Below are 15,816 nucleotides of genomic sequence, written 5' to 3'. Positions count from 1 at the left end.
ATATTCTTTCATTTGGATTGTGACGCATAGCCTGGCTGGAAACAACATTCCAAACTTCACTCCACTCCTGTCCAGGGCCAACTTTGCCTGGTTGAATTCGGCCCTGCGCTTTGCCTGGTCTGCCCCAATGCCCTGGTAGACTTGGATTCTGTGTCCTTCCCAGTTGCTCGCCTTTGTCTTCTGAGCCCGACATAGGATCTTCTCCCGGTCCCGATACCGATGCAATTTGGCAATTATTGCCCTTGGCTGCTCCCCCGTTTTGGGCTTCAGTCGGAGTGATCTGTGTGTCCTATCAATCTCCGGCGGTTTGGCGAAGCTGTCCTTCCCGACCAGGTTGCCCAGCAACTGGGCCACATAGTCTGTCGGGCCCCTGCCCATGATCCCTCTGGCAGGCCCATGATCCGTATATTCTGATGCCAGGACCGGTTCTCCTAGTCCTCAACCTTCCCCTTTAGGCTCCCCTGGGTTGTCACCAACCTTTCAATCTCGGCCTCCAGAGCAACAATCCTGTTGCTCTGGTCTGTCGATGCTTTTTCAAGCTCCAGGATTGTCTTCTCTTGAGTTTCCAGCTTCTTCCCCACACCATCGATCGTCGACTGCATGGTGACCAGTGCCTCTGTCACAGCCACCTTGACTGCCACCTGGATCTCCACCTTTATTGCCTCCCTCTTTGGCAACAGATCCTTGATCAGGAACATCTTCCATCCATCTCCAGGTTGGGGGGGGGGGGGGGGGGGGAGGGGGGGCAAGAGACCATTGTTCGAGTCATCGGTCTCCCTAGGCTGCCCGTAATCACCGGGAACAGAAGAAAACTGGAGGGGGATCACCGAACATACTCTCCTGACCGTAGCTTAGGAGTGGGCTTGGACGTGGTTGGCGGCCCAGAGGAAAGGGAAGTCACCAGGGTGGAGATCGGCCATGGGGCAAGGAAGTGAGACCCCACTGAGTTGTGGTCCCCATGCCACGTGTGTCAACCCCCCCCCCCCCAATACCACTCCCACATCATCCTCACCCCCCACCCCCGCACCACCCTCACCCCCACTACCACCACACCCCGGCCCGCGGTTTAATCATGCGCCTTGTCTTGCAAGATCTGCTGGTGATGGGGCGGGTCCTTCTGGTGTGCCCCGCCCCAGCCATTACCACAGCCTGACCACCCCCCCCCCTCACAGTTGTCCCCAACACCATCCAAAGGGCCTCATTTCACACATCCTCATCTAGGGTGGGTCCCAACATCTCCTCCCATTTCATCTTCACCTGATCAAGCGGTACAGGTTCCGATGAAATGGTCCACCCTTAGATATTCAAGATCCCCCCCCCCCCGTCAAACCCTCGCCAGCCGTAAGATTTCATCCATCAGGGATGGCTGCGGTGCTGAAGGGAAAACAGGTTTGCTAACTTTAGTGGATTGAGCCTGTATGGATGTTGTTTGATGGGAATAGCATTTCCTATATCTACATCATGCATAATTACTTTTGTCCTTCCCAATGTATTCCCACATACAGCTCTATTTGACTGTAATAACTTTAAAAAAACGTTTTATTGAAGACATTTTCAATATAAACATAACCAAGTAATACACAAGTCAACCGCGGCAACAGGAAATAAATCCCTCCCTCCCTGCACTCCCCCCAACATACCCCCCCCCGCCCCCATTCACCTCACTGCCACACCAACATCTGCCCTCCTTTTCCAGTTTTTCACCCCAGCCCCCCACGCAAACGAAAAACAAAACTCCCGCTGACAACTCAATACCCCTTAACCAAGTCGATGAACAGTTTCCACCTCGAGATGAACTCCTTCTCCGGACCTCGAATGGAGAGCTTGATCTTTTTCGAATGCAGGAACTCTGCCAAATCGCTGACCCGTGCCCCTGCGCTCAGCGGCACTCAGTGGCACTGAGTGTTTGGAACCAGTGTTGACAACGCTTTGGGTTGGAAGGCTGGTCTGTGCGGCCGCTGATTTGCAATTATCATCGGTTTACGCCTGCGGGGTTGGATGCGAGGTTCATGATCAGCCATGATCTCATTAAATGGCGGAGCAGGCTTGTGGGGCCAGATGGCCTACTCCTGTTCCCAGTTCTTATGCTCTTATGTTCCAGGGAGTCCCTCCAGCACACCAATAGCCGTCTTCGCTCTATCAGGGAGGCAGAGGCCAACAAGTCAGCCTCCCTCCCCACTGTACTCCCGGATCCTCCAACACTCCAAATATCACCACCTCCGGATCCGGACCTATCTCTACTCCCAGAGTTTTGACATTTTGTCCGAAAATCCCTTCCAAAACCCCCTCGACCTCGGACACCCTAAAACCTATGCACGTGGTTCACCGGCCTCCCCTGCACACCACCCGCACCCATCCTCCACCTTGGGAAAGAACCAACTTATCCTGAACACTGTCATGTGGGCCCTTTGCGGCACCTTAAATTGAATAAGGCCTAGTCTTGCACAAGATGAGGATGCATTCACCCTCCTCAGAGTTTCACTCCATACCCCTGGCCCCAATGCCCCACCCAACCCCTCCTCCCACTTACACCTAACCTCCTCCACGGGAGAATTCTTCTTCTTCATCAAATCCCCATACATGTCTGCAACCTTGCCCTCCCCTATTTCATCCTCGGACAGATGCTTATCCTGCAACACCGGGGAAAGCAGAATCGGAAACAAGGGCTCATCCTTCCTCAATCTGCAGATACCTGAACCCATTCCCCTTCGGCAACTGATATGTCCACCCCCCCATCTCCTCCAGGCCTGCAAACTTCCCTCCCACAATCAAATCCCTAAATAATGTATCCCCACACCTATCGCCACCCCTGGAACCTCGCATCCAACTCCGCCGGCGCAAACCGATGATAATTGCAAATCAGCAGCCACACAGACCTGCCTTCCAACCCAAAGTGTTGTCAACACTGGTTCCAAATGCCCCCACCAGGCTCGTGGAGTAACTGACCGGCTAGAATAGAAGGGGCACCAACAACAGTGCCTTAAGCCTTATCCCCTTACACAAGGCCGCCTCCATCCACCCCCAAACTGACTGCTCCTCCACCATGCATTTCCCAACCATTACAAGCACGGTTGATAATGTACTGATCAACATTGAGACCACTCTTGGAGACTGATGCAGAGCAAAATCCCATCAATGCTGGAAATCATCATAAAAACAGGAAACTGTGGAAATGCTCAGCCAGTCGGCCGTGGCAGTGTCTGTGGAGAGAAAGTGAATTGGCTGCTTCAGTGAGCTTTCGTCAGAATGTTTCCAGTGCTTCCTGTTTTTAACCTCTGGAGTAAAGGTGTGTCCTTTTTGGCCAGCCATTCCCATAGAGGACAGAGTTACGGTGGGGCGAGCTCAGAGCAGAGTGACCAGGGTGGCTCTCAGTCTTGGGTGACCGAGATGAGGTGGAAAATCTAAAAGGGTGAAATCATGGCAGCACCTGTAAAATAACGAAAGGTACGGATGGGGTGGAGACATCTGAGGCAACAACCACGGGTTTCGAGAACACAGGTACAGGGCAGTAACTCAGCCGCAGCTATAACCATGCTCTTGGTCTATGTTTTAGATTGAATCTGAGTGCGTGCCTGACTCTGGGAGATGTCACCACTGTCAATCTGACCTTCTTACAAGGCGGTGTGGCCCATAATGTAGTCCCCAAGGAGCTAATGGCCAGCTTTGATATCCGGATCCCCCCAACTGTGGACCTTAAGGTATGACTGGGTCTGTTTTTTTGGTTTTGTTGTTCTCGGTTATATCAGTACAGGGAGATATGTGTCATATATCAGTAAAGGGAGATATCAGACCGTAAGACATGGGAGCAGAATTAAGCCATTCGGTCCATGGAGTCTGTTCCGCTATTTGATCATGGCCGATATTTTTCTCATACCCAGTCTTCTGCCTTCTACCCGTAACGCTGATCCCCTTATTAATCAAGAACCTATCTATCGCTGTCTTAAAGACACTCTGATTTGGCCTTCGCAGCCTTCTGTGGCAATGAGTTCCACAAATTCACCACCCTCTGTCTGAAGAAATTCCTCCTCATCTCTGTTTTAAAGGATTGTCCCTTCAGTTTGGGGCTCTGCTCTCAGGTTCTAGTCTCTCGTATTGGTGGAATCATCGTCTCCACGTTCACTCTATCCAGGACTCTCAGTATTCTGTAAGTTTGAATGAGATTCCCCCTTCATCCTGCTAAACTCCATCGCGTACAGACCCAGAGTCCTCAACCACTCCACAATGACAAGCCCTTCATTCCATCTCGAATATCAGTAAAGGGGGATGTGTGTCAGCCATTGATAAAAGGAGTCATGTATCAATCTCTCCATTGGCTCCATTTCTCTCTCTAGAAATTAAGCTAGTCGGTTTGTAACTTTGCTGTCACATTTGATCCTGTGATGGGCTACCGACCTCATATTTATACTGTCACTTGTTATGGGCCAGGGTTTAGAGAACTCCAAAATGTATCATGGAGTTCACCTGACCCACAACTTTTAATAGATTGTGGTATGGGGAGCACACGGCCCACTCTACAGGTGTGGTACAGCAGAAATGGAAAAGTATTTTTTAAAGCAAAATAATGTTTATTCTATGAACTCAATTTAAACTTTTAAAAACATACAGTGAACATCTTAGCAACCATCAATTCAAATACAACCACCAAAGACCACAACACTAAGTAAACCTTTCAGCTTTCCTTTTTAACATCCATACGACTTAAAAACAAAACCTTTATCAGAAGCACATCAGGTTAAAGTCACTACTGTTATTAGTTTTAAATCACCAGGATCGATTTACTGTCTTTAGATTACAGAGAGAGACTCTGATACCCCTTCTGGCTGTGACTGCAGCTATCCAGCTCTGAAAACGAAACTAAAACACACCCTGCAGCAAACAGCCTAAAACGAAAGTAAAAAGCTGACAGACAGCCCAGCTACACCCACACCTTGACATCACTGATAAACAGCCGTTTCTTAAAGGTACTCTCACATGACACACAAAGACCACCTGTTTCTTTCTCAGTAATATCTCTTGACTTCACTCCTGTCTCAGCTCATCAGTTGCTGAAGCCCTCATTTGTGCCTTTGTTACCTCTAGTCTTGAACATTCACAACATTTACAGTGCAGAAGGAGGCCATTCGGCCCATTGAGTCTGCACCAGCCCTTGGAAAGAGCACCCTACTTAAGCCCACACCTCCACCCCATTCCTGTAAACCCCACCCAACCTTTTGGACGCTAAGGGGCAATTTATCATGACCAATCCACCTAACCTGTACATCTTTAGACAGTGGGAGGAAACTGAAGCACCCGGAGGAAACCCACGCACACAAGGGAAGAAAGTGCAAACTCCACACAGAGTTGGCTGGAATTGAACCTGGGTCCCAGGCACTGTGAGACAGCAGTGCTAACCACTGTGCCACCATGCCGCCCTATCCAACGTGTAGCTGACTGGTTAGTGACGTTCTACCCTCTGTATCCTTCAGTTCATCCAAAACGCTGTGTTCGCATCTTAACTCGCACCGTGTCCTGTTTCCCATTATCCTTGTGCTCACCGACCTATATTAGCTTCCAGTCAGGCAATATCTTGATGATTCTAAACTTCTCCTTGTCAAACTGTAGCCACCTGGGTTGGCCACTTCCCGACTTAAAATGGAGAACAGCAAAGGCTGAAGGGAAATTCAGCCAACAAAGGCAAAAACTAGCAGGTGCAAGTTTACTGTGTATTAGACTCTGCAAAAGCTCAGACAGCATCGATACAAGCAGCCATCTGCATAGTAATGTAGCAGCCATCGACATACTAATGAGCGATTCCCACGAACAATCGAAACATTTGAGGTAAACAAGGCCAAGCCAGACTCCTCGGTGCCAGCAGGAGCCAACACAAAAGAGGTTAACGGACACTTAAAGACCGCCCAACGATCAGGGAACAGCTCCAGTATTGGAGAAATCGAACCAAGCGATTGGAACAAAGTCCAATCACTTGAAACCAGGTACGGGGTCAGCCCCAAAAGGCGGGTATGCCCCTGGGGACTATAAAGTAAAGCCCCCAAGTTCAAATCGTTCTTCTTGACAGGGTCACTCAGCAACGCGAAGCAACCCTTGACAGTGACCTGTCCGGCGGCCTCCAAAAACGTAAGTTTCAAGTCAACGCTCGCTACGAGATAGGCCCCCCTAGCTACCAGTCCATACCAGCTTTTGAATCCCGCAGACTCAGTACCCGAACAAAAGGCCATTTGTTCCCCTGACCTGGTGGGCCAGTCCGAAGCTAAGTATTGGCCTGTTAGTGATAGAAATAGCTCAGAAAGTAGAGTTTATGCATGAGTAGCGATTTACTGTTTATAATAAATGTGCTTTGATTTGAATCTTACTAATTGGTGTATTGAGTTATTGATCATTACTTGAACTTGAACCTCGTGGCAGTATCATAAAGATACCTGGCGACTCTAGAGCAAAGGTTATAAAACAGAGCCAATTGAACCAACCAAAAGTTAGCAACAAAACCCCTACATTGTTTTTTTTGAAAATCTTTTTATTAGCATTTCCCATATTTATAAACAGTTGTTATTTATATACATTACATTTTTCTTGCCTGCGTTAATTTGCTTTATTTTACAGAGAGGTTTTGTCCTTCATTTGGCTAACTGTACGTACATTTTGCTGCCCTCTGGATCGGCCGATGATACCCCCCCCCCCCCCCCCCCCCCCAGCCCCACCCCTCCATTGGTTTCAGCACCCTTCCGTTTCTCTTTTGGGTTCTCCCCCCCCCCCCTCCCGGGTTGCGCAGTTTCCCCTGGCTCACTCCTCGTTGCCGGCATCGAACAGGTTTTGGAACAGGCCGATGAACCGCCCCCAAGTATCCAGGAAGCCTTCCTCTGACCCTCGGATGGCGTGCGTAATCTTCTCCAGGTGGAGAAATTCCGAGTGGTCAGCGAGCCAGTCTGCAGCTTTGGGTGACGCTGCCGATCGCCAGCCGAGCAGGATTCTCCAGCGTGCGATTAGGGAAGTGAAAGCAGGAGCGTTGGCCACCTTCCCCATGTGTAGCTCTGGCTGCTCCGATACCCTGAAGATTCTCACTATTGGGAATGGCTTCATCCTCACCCCCACAACCTTGGACATTGCCTCGGAGAAGGCTGTCCAGAGCCCAGCAAGCTTGGGGCAAGCCCTAATCATATGGGTGTGGTTGGCCGGGCCCCTTTGGCACCGCTCACATTTGTCCTGCTCATTCGGGTTCTGGTCAGGTGCGCTCTGTGCACCACTTTGAGCTGCATTAGGCTTAGCCTTGCGCAGGAGGAGGTGGAGTTCACCCTGCTCCGTGCTTCTCTCCAGAGTCCCCATCCTACCACTGTCCCCAGTTCGTCCTCCCATTTTTGTCTGGTCCCATCCAGTGGTGTTCGGGCTCTGTCCAGTAGCTGTCTGTATATTTTCCCACATAGCCCCTCCCTTTACGCTGCTTGTGCCTATCAGTCCTCTAGCCGTGTGCTTTCTGGGGCCCCGGGGTTCCCTACTGTCTCTTTGCGGAGGAAGTGCTTTATTTGGAGGTGTCTCAATTCCTGTCCTCTTGCTGGTTTCCACTTCCTCGTCAGTTCGTCCAGTGTCGCCAGTCTGCGCCCTACGTAGAAGTCCCCGACCGTCAGTCTGCCCACGTCCCGCCTCCATCTTTTGAAGGTGGTCTAGCAAGGCTGGGGGGAATCTGTGATTGCCGCAGATAGGGGCCATAAGGGACATTTTGGTTATCCCAAAATGCTGTCTCAATTGGATCAACGTTCTCAGCGTGACCGCTACCACTGGGCTCGTTGTGTACCTTGTTGAGGAGGATGGGAGTGCTGCTGTGGCCTGGGCCCGGAGGGTTGTTCCTTTACAGGATGCCTCCTCCATTTGTACCCAATCTGTGTCGGGTTATTGACCCATCCCCTCACTTTTTCTGCCGTTGCTGCCCAGTGGTAGTGTTGCATGTTCGGTAGAGCCAGGCCCCCTCTGACTTTCCCTCTTTGCAGTGTCGGTTTGGGAATTCTCGGGTTCTTGCTCTTCTCTCCCCCCCCCCCCCCCCCCCCCCCCCCAAATGCCATGATTAGCCTGTCTATGTTTTGGAAAAAGGCCTTGGGGATGAAGATCGGGATGGATCTAAACAGGAAGAGGACCCTTGGCAGTATGTTCATCTTGGTCGTCTGCACTCTTCCCGCCAGGGAGAGTGGGAATGAACCCCACCGTTGAAGGTCTTTCTTACTTCCTCCACCAGGCTGGTCAGGTTCCACTTGTGGATCTGTGTCCAGTCTCTGGCTATTTGGATCCCCAGGTAACGGAATCTGTTCTGGGCTGTTTTGAACGGGAGCCCCTTCAGCTCTGTCCCTCCCCCTTTTGGGTTCACTGGGAATGTCTCGCTTTTGCCCAGGTTAAGCTATAGCCTGAGACGGTTCCAAACTCTTTCAGTATTTGCCGTATTGCCGTCAGTCCCTCCTGTGGCTTCGAGACATAGAGGAGCAGGTCATCTGCATAGAGTGAGACTCTGTGCTCTGTCTCCTCTCCGGATTCCCATCCAGCTTTTTGAGTCCCGCAGGTCTATCACCAGGGGTTCGATCGCTAGCACGAACAAGAGTGGGGACAGGGGGCAGCCTTGTCATGTTCCTCGCTGTAGCTGGAAGTATTCAGAGCTGGTGGTGTTAGTTCAGACATTCGCTTTGGGGGCGTTGTACAGGAGCCTCACCCAGGCGGTGAACCCCCCTCCTAGCCCAAACCATTCCAGTACCTCGAGGAGGTAGCTCCATTCGACTCTGTCAAAAGCCTTTTCTGCGTCCAGGGAGACGATCATCTCTGGTGTTCTCTCCCCAGAGGGGGTCATTATTACGTTCAGCAGCCGCCTGATGTTCGCTGTGAGCTGCCTACCTTGACAAAGCCCGTTTGGTCCTCTGCGACCACCTCTGGTACACAGCCCTCCAGCCTTTTGGCCAGGACCTTTGCGAGTATTTTCACATCCACGTTCAGCAGTGAAATGGGTCTGTATGATCCGCATTCCGTCAGGTCTTTATCTTTTTTGGGTATTAGTGAGATTGTGACCTGCACTAGCGTTGGGGGCAGGGTGCCCCCTGTCAGTGAGTCTGCCAACATGTCCCTTATGTCATGAGAATGTCACTTTAAGAAATGTTTGGCTGCTCATGTTGCTGCAGTGATGTCAGAGTGTGGGTGGAGCTGAGCTCTGGTTCTGCTTTTAGTTTCAGTTTGAGAAAAGCTTGGGTGTGTCTGTCTTTTTGGTTTCGTTTTTCGGTGTGTTGCAGCTGAAGTCAGAAAAAGCAGCTCTACTGCTGTTCTCACTGCCATGAAAGACTATCTCTGGATCCTTTGGTGATTTAAAACTAATAACTGCTTGCAGTAATGACTTTAACCTAATGTGCTCCTGTTTAAAGGTTTGTTAAGTCTTCTGGGTGAAAAGGACAGCATACAGATTACTTAGTGTTGTATTCTTTGGGGGGTGTATTTGAATTAATGGTTACTAAGATGTTCACTGTTTGTTTTAGAAAGGTTAACTTGAGTTCATAGAATAAACATTGTTTTGCTTTAAAAAAATACTTTCTATTGAGGCTTCCGGGTGCGGCGATGACCAGCTAAGTCGCACGTTTCGGCACCTCCCGTTGAAACGGACTTTTGGGCTCTTATTAGGAGCCCCAACGGCAATTTTTAACGGCCAAAATCATTGTGCGGTGAAATAGGAGGGAATCCCCCCGGATAAATATGGATAAAGGAGAGGATAGCGGCCGGATTGCAGTGGATCCACTGGAGCAGCGGCAAGGAAGGGAAGCTCGAAGCAAGATGGCGTTGGAAGGTGGCTGTTTGGTATGGGGCCCGGAGCAACAAGAGTTCCTGCGGCGCTGTGTGGAAGAGCTGAAGAAGGAGGTGATGGCCCCGATGCTACAGGCGATTGAAGGACTAAAGGAGGAGCAGAGGACCCAGGAGTTGGAGCTTCGGGTTGTGAAGGCAAAGGCTGCGGAGAATGAGGATGAAATACAGGGCCTGGTGGTAAGGACAGAGACGCACGAGGCACAGCACAAAAGGTGTGTGGAGAGGTTGGAAGCCCTGGAGAATAACTCGAGGAGGAAGAATTTAAGAGTCTTGGGTCTTCCCGAAGGCACAGATGGGGCAGACGTCGGGGCATATGTGAGCACGATGCTTCACTCGCTAATGGGATCGGAGGCCCCGACGGGCCCTTTGGAGGTGGAGGGAGCTTATCGAGTTCTGGCGCGAAGACCAAAGGCAGGAGAAATACCTCGAGCCATAGTGGTGAGGTTTCACCGCTACAATGACAGAGAGATGGTTCTAAGATGGGCGAAGAAAACTCGGAGCTGCAGGTGGGAGAACGCGGTGATCCGCGTGTACCAGGATTGGAGTGCGGAGGTGGCGAGAAGGAGGGCAAGTTTCAACCGGGCCAAGGCGGTGCTCCACAAAAAGAAGGTTACATTTGGAATGTTGCAGCCGGCGAGACTGTGGGTCACACACCAAGGGAAGCACCACTACTTTGAGACGGCAGAAGAGGCGTGGACATTCATTGTGGACGAGAAGCTGGAATAGTCTGGCGAGAGAAAAAGCTTCTGTAATAAAGTGGTGGGGTGATTATGTGGACGAGGAAGGGGAAGGGGGGGGAATTTTTTCAATTTTGTAACTTCTCTTTTCCCCTCGTGGGGGGTGGGGGGGGAGTATGGGGAACTGTGGGTGCCGGTGGGAAGGAAAGGGGAAGGAGAAGGGAACTGCGCCATCAGGGGCGGGGCCGAGTGGGAAACGCAGGCTTTGCTCCCGCGCTATGGTAATTGTGGCGGGAACGGGGACGCAGGAAGGAGGGGGCCTCGCACGATGAGGGGCTGAGGACAAACGGGGGAAGCTGAGGTCAGCCAGAGTTTGCTGACTTCTGGGAGCAACATGGGGGGTGCAACTACACTAGAAAGGGATCTAGCGGAGGGGGGGTGGGGTGGAGTTAACTGGGTTGCTGCTGCTAAGGGGAAGGGGGAGCTGTTATGGGGCGGGGTGGTCGGGACGGGAGAGCACCGCCGGTGGGATATACAGGTACATGGGAACCGGGTGAGGAGCTGGGTGAGAAAAGGGGATGGCTAGTCGACATGGGGGGGAGGGGGGGGTAAAGAGCCCCCCAACCCGGTTGATCACGTGGAACGTGAGAGGGCTGAATGGGCCGATTAAAAGGGCACGGGTACTCGCACACGTAAAGAACTTAAAGGCAGATGTGGTCATGTTGCAGGAGACGCACCTGAAACTGGCAGATCAGGTCAGACTACGTAAAGGATGGGTGGGGCAGGTGTTCCATTCGGGCTTAGATGCGAAGAATAGGGGGGGGGCTATTCTAGTGGGGAAATGGATACTGTTTGAGGCAAAGACCATAGTGGCGGACAGTGGGGGTAGATACGTGATGGTGAGTGGCAGATTGCAAGGGGAGGTGGTGGTTCTGGTGAACGTATACGCCCCGAACTGGGATGATGTAAACTTCATGAAGCGTATGCTGGGGCGTATCCCGGACCTGGAGGCGGGAAAGCTGGTAATGGAGGGAGACTTCAATACAGGCTTGATCCAGGGCTGGACCGGTCTAGGTCTAAGACCGGGAGGAGGCCGGCAGCGGCCAAGGTGCTTAAGGACTTCATGGAGCAGATGGGAGGAGTAGACCCCTGGAGATTTATTAGGCCTAGGAGTAAGGAGTTTTCATTTTTCTCCCATGTTCGCAAGGTGTATTCACGGATAGACTTTTTTGTCCTGGGAAGGGCACTGATTCCGAAGGTGACAGGGACGGAGTACATGGCCATAGCCATTTCGGACCACGCTCCACATTGGGTAGATCTGGAGGTAGGAGAGGAAAAGGAGCAGCACCCACTCTGGAGATTGGATATGGGGTTGTTGTCGGATGAGGGGGTATGTCTAAGGGTGAGGGGGTGTATCAAAAGGTACCTGGAGCTTAATGATAACGGAGAGGTCCAGGTGGGAGTGGTCTGGGAGGCGCTGAAGGCGGTGGTCAGAGGGGAACTGATATCCATAAGGGCCCACAAAGGGAAGCAAGAGAGCAAAGAAAGGGAGCGACTGTTGAGAGAACTTCTGAGGGTAGACAGGCAATATGCAGAGGCTCCGGAGGAGGGACTGTACAGAGAAAGACAAAGGCTACATATGAAATTTTTGTATGGATATTTTTAGTTGGACATGTATATTGGCTTGTTTGACTTTATTATCTGGGAGAGTTAATATTTTGTTATGGCAGTTGCCATTTAGTTTATATATTATTTATTTATTTGTTAAAAACGGTCACTATTATTTATATTGTTTTATTGTTGTAAAAGGGAAAGATTTTTGTACTCTTTTGTTTGGCCGAAAAAAATTTGAATAAAATATATTTTAAAAAACCACTGGTCCATTTCTGCTGTACCACACCTGTAGAGTGGGCCGTGTGCTCCCCATACCACAATCTATTAAAAGTTGTGGGTCAGGTGACCTCCATGATACACTTTGGGGTTCTCTCAACCCTGACCCATAACACTTGGGTGTGGGGCCAGGACTGGTGCGAATTTGTTGTAGAAGTTCGCCGGAACCCGTCGGGTCCCAGTGCCTTCCCCGCCTGCTTGGAGCTGATGCTCTCCATGATTTCTCCCAGGTCTATTGGTGCTTCCAGCTCCCCCCACCACTGGCAGTTCCAGTCTTTCTAGGAACTGTTTCATTCCCGCATCCCCGTCGGGGCGCTCGGAGGAGTGGAGTCTCGGGTAGAAGGTCTCGAATGCCCGATTGATCTCCTTTGGCTCTGTTACCAGTCTGCCTTTGCTATCCTTAACCTGCGTTATTTTCCTCGTGGCTGCCTGCTTTCTCAGCTGGTGAGCCAATAGGCGGCCAGCCTTGTCTCCGTGTTCGTAGAAGGTCCCCCGTGTCTGGCGGAATTGGTACACTGCTTTTCTCGTGGTCAAACCCCTACATGTCCTTGCTCCTCCCGATCTCTGCAATCTCCAACCCCATAACCCTCCGGGATATCTGCTCACCTCGAATTCTGGACTGTTGCCCATTCCCAATTGTGATTGCTCCACCATTCGTGGTCATGTCTTCCTGCTCCTTGGCCTCAAGCTGTGGAATTCCCTGCCGAGACATCCCTCTCCACCTGGTTCTCCATTTACACATCTCTCTGACTTGGCGGCGTGCTCTGTTTTACAGTGTTAGTGAAAGAGCCTTGGGACGTTTAATTCATTCAGTGGTGCTTTATGAATATAAGTTGTTTCCTATATCAGCAATGGGAGGTGTGTCTTAGACAGTATGTCGGATAATACAGCCCATGTGACTTTGTCTTGTTTCAGGCATTCGAGGATCAAATTAAGGCGTGGTGTCAGGACGCAGGTGATGGAGTTGAGTACGAGTTTAACCAGGTGATAAGTGATAAATAAATCTTCTGCATAGTTTATTCTGCAGTTCGTTCTCAGCGTATTGTCAAAAATCCAAAGTATGAAATGTCCCAGCTCCCAGTAAAACAGGATGATAATCTTGTTTGAGCAGATTAGATTCTCCCAGCATCGGCAGCCTTTATGAGCTCACAGTGTGGACAGACACTCGCAGTGTGGACACGGTGTGCGGACCGGACACTCGCTGTGTGGATACAGTGTGTGTGGACTGGACACTCGCTGTGTGGACACTGTGTGTGTGGACTGGACACTCGCTGTGTGGACCCAGAGTGTGTGGACTGGGCACTCGCTGTGTGGACACAATGTGTGTTGTCCGGACAGTCGCTGTGTGGACACTGTGTACGGACTGGACACTCGCTGTGTGGATGCAGTGTGTGTGGATAGGACATTCACTGTGTGAACACTGTGGACTGGACACTCGCTGTGTGGACACAGTCTGTGTGGACTGGACACTCGCTGTGTGGACACGGAGTGTGTGGACTGGACACTCGCTGTGTGGACACAATGTGTGTTGACTGGACACTCGCTGTGTGGACTGGACACCCGCAGTGTGGACACTGTGTGCGGACTGGATACTCGCTGTGTGGACACAGTGCGTGCAGACTGGACATTCGCTGTGTGGACTGGACACTCGCTGTGTGGATAAAGTGCGTGCAGACTGGACACTCGCTGTGTGGACAGTGTGTGTGGACTGGACACTCGCTGTGTGGACAGAATGCATGCAGACTGGACACTCGCTGTGTCGACACTCGCTGTGTGGACTGGATACTCGCTGTGTGGACACAATGTGTGTGGACTGGACACTCGCTGTGTCGACACCGTGTGCGCGGACTGGACACTCGCTTTTTGGACATTGTGTGAAGACTGGTCACTCGCTGTGTGGACACATTGTGTGCGGACTGGACACTCGCTGTGTGGACTGGACACTCACTGTGTGGACACAATGTGTGTGGACTGGACACTCGATGTGTCGACACCGTGTGTGCGGACTGGACACTCGCTTTTTGGACATTGTGTGAAGACTGGCCACTCGCTGTGTGGACTGGCCACTCGCTGTGTGGACTGGACACTCGCTGTGTGGACTGGACACTCGCTGTGTGGACACTGTGTGTGGACTGGACACTCGCTGTGTGGACCCAGAGTGTGTGGACTGGACACTCGCTGTGTGGACAAAGTGTTTGTGGACTGGACACTCGCTGTGTGGACAAAGTGTTTGTGAACTGGACACTCGCTGTGTGGACACAGTATATGTGGACTGGACACTCGCTATGTGGACACAGTGTGTGCGGACTGGACACTCGCTGTGTGGATACAGTGCGTGCTGACTGGACACTCGCTGTGTGGACAGTGTGTGTGGACTGGACACTCGCTGTGTGGACACTCGCTGTGTGGACTGGACACTCGCTGTGTCGACACTCGCTGTGTGGACTGGACACTCGCTGTGTAAACACAGTGTGTGCGGACTGAACACTCGCTGTGTGGACACAGTGTGTGTGGACTGGACACTCGCTGTGTGGACCCAGAGTGTGTGGACTGGACACTCGCTGTGTGGATACAGTGTGTGTGGACTGGACACTCGCTGTGTGGACAGTGTGTGTGGACTGGACACTCGCTGTGTGGACACAGTGTGTGCGGACTGGACACTCGCTGTGTGGACTGGACACCCGCAGTGTGGACACTGTGTGTGCGGACTGGACACTCGCTGTGTGGACACAGTGTGTGTGGACTGGATACTCGCTGTGTGGACACAGTGTGTGCGGACTGAACACTCGGTGTGTGGACTGGACACTCGCTGTGTGGACACAGTGTGTGCGGACTGTACACTCGCTGTGTGGACACAGTGTGTACGGACTGGACACTCGCTGTGTGGACACAGTGCGTGCAGACTGGACACTCGCTGTGTGGACACAGTGTGTGTGGACTGGACACTCGCTGTGTGGACACAGTGTGTGCGGACTGGACACTCGCTGTGTGGACACAGTGTGTGCGGACTGGACACTCACAGTGCGTGCAGACTGGACACTCGCTGTGTGGACTGGAGACTCGCTGTGAGGACACAGTGTGTGCGGACTGAACACTCGCTGTGTGGACCCAGAGTGTGTGGACTGGACACTCGCTGTGTGGATACAGTGTGTGCGGACTGGACACTCACAGTGCGTGCAGAATGGACACTCGCTGTGTGGACTGGACACTCGCTGTGTGGACTGGACACAGTGTGTGCAGACTGGACACTCGCTGTGTGGACAGTGTGTGTGTGGACTGGACACTCGCTGTGTGGACACAGTGTGTGCAGACTGGACACTCGCTGTGTCGACACTGTGTGTGCAGACTGGACACTTGCTGCGTGGACACAGTGTGTGCAGACTGGACACTCGCTGTGTCGACACTGTGTGTGCAGACTGGACACTCGCTGTGTGGA

General features: G+C 51.7%; 1 protein-coding gene across 4 annotated transcripts in view; it reads left to right on the top strand.

The window, feature by feature from the left end:
- Nucleotides 1–15,816, top strand: part of LOC140388217 (aminoacylase-1-like) — a 123,773-nt gene that overhangs the window by 62,847 nt on the left and 45,110 nt on the right. For all 4 annotated transcript variants that reach the window (XM_072472016.1, XM_072472015.1, XM_072472013.1 and 1 more), the window contains exons 11-12: nucleotides 3,554–3,698; nucleotides 13,296–13,364. In XM_072472016.1, coding sequence (XP_072328117.1) covers nucleotides 3,554–3,698; nucleotides 13,296–13,364 — 214 coding nt within the window. The remainder of the gene's footprint in view (nucleotides 1–3,553; nucleotides 3,699–13,295; nucleotides 13,365–15,816) is intronic.

The sequence above is a fragment of the Scyliorhinus torazame genome, chromosome 13 (genome assembly GCF_047496885.1).
Source record: "Scyliorhinus torazame isolate Kashiwa2021f chromosome 13, sScyTor2.1, whole genome shotgun sequence".
Taxonomy (NCBI): domain Eukaryota; kingdom Metazoa; phylum Chordata; class Chondrichthyes; order Carcharhiniformes; family Scyliorhinidae; genus Scyliorhinus; species Scyliorhinus torazame.
The sequence above is the reverse complement of the archived record's forward strand: the minus strand, read 5'-3'. Positions and strand labels throughout refer to the sequence as shown.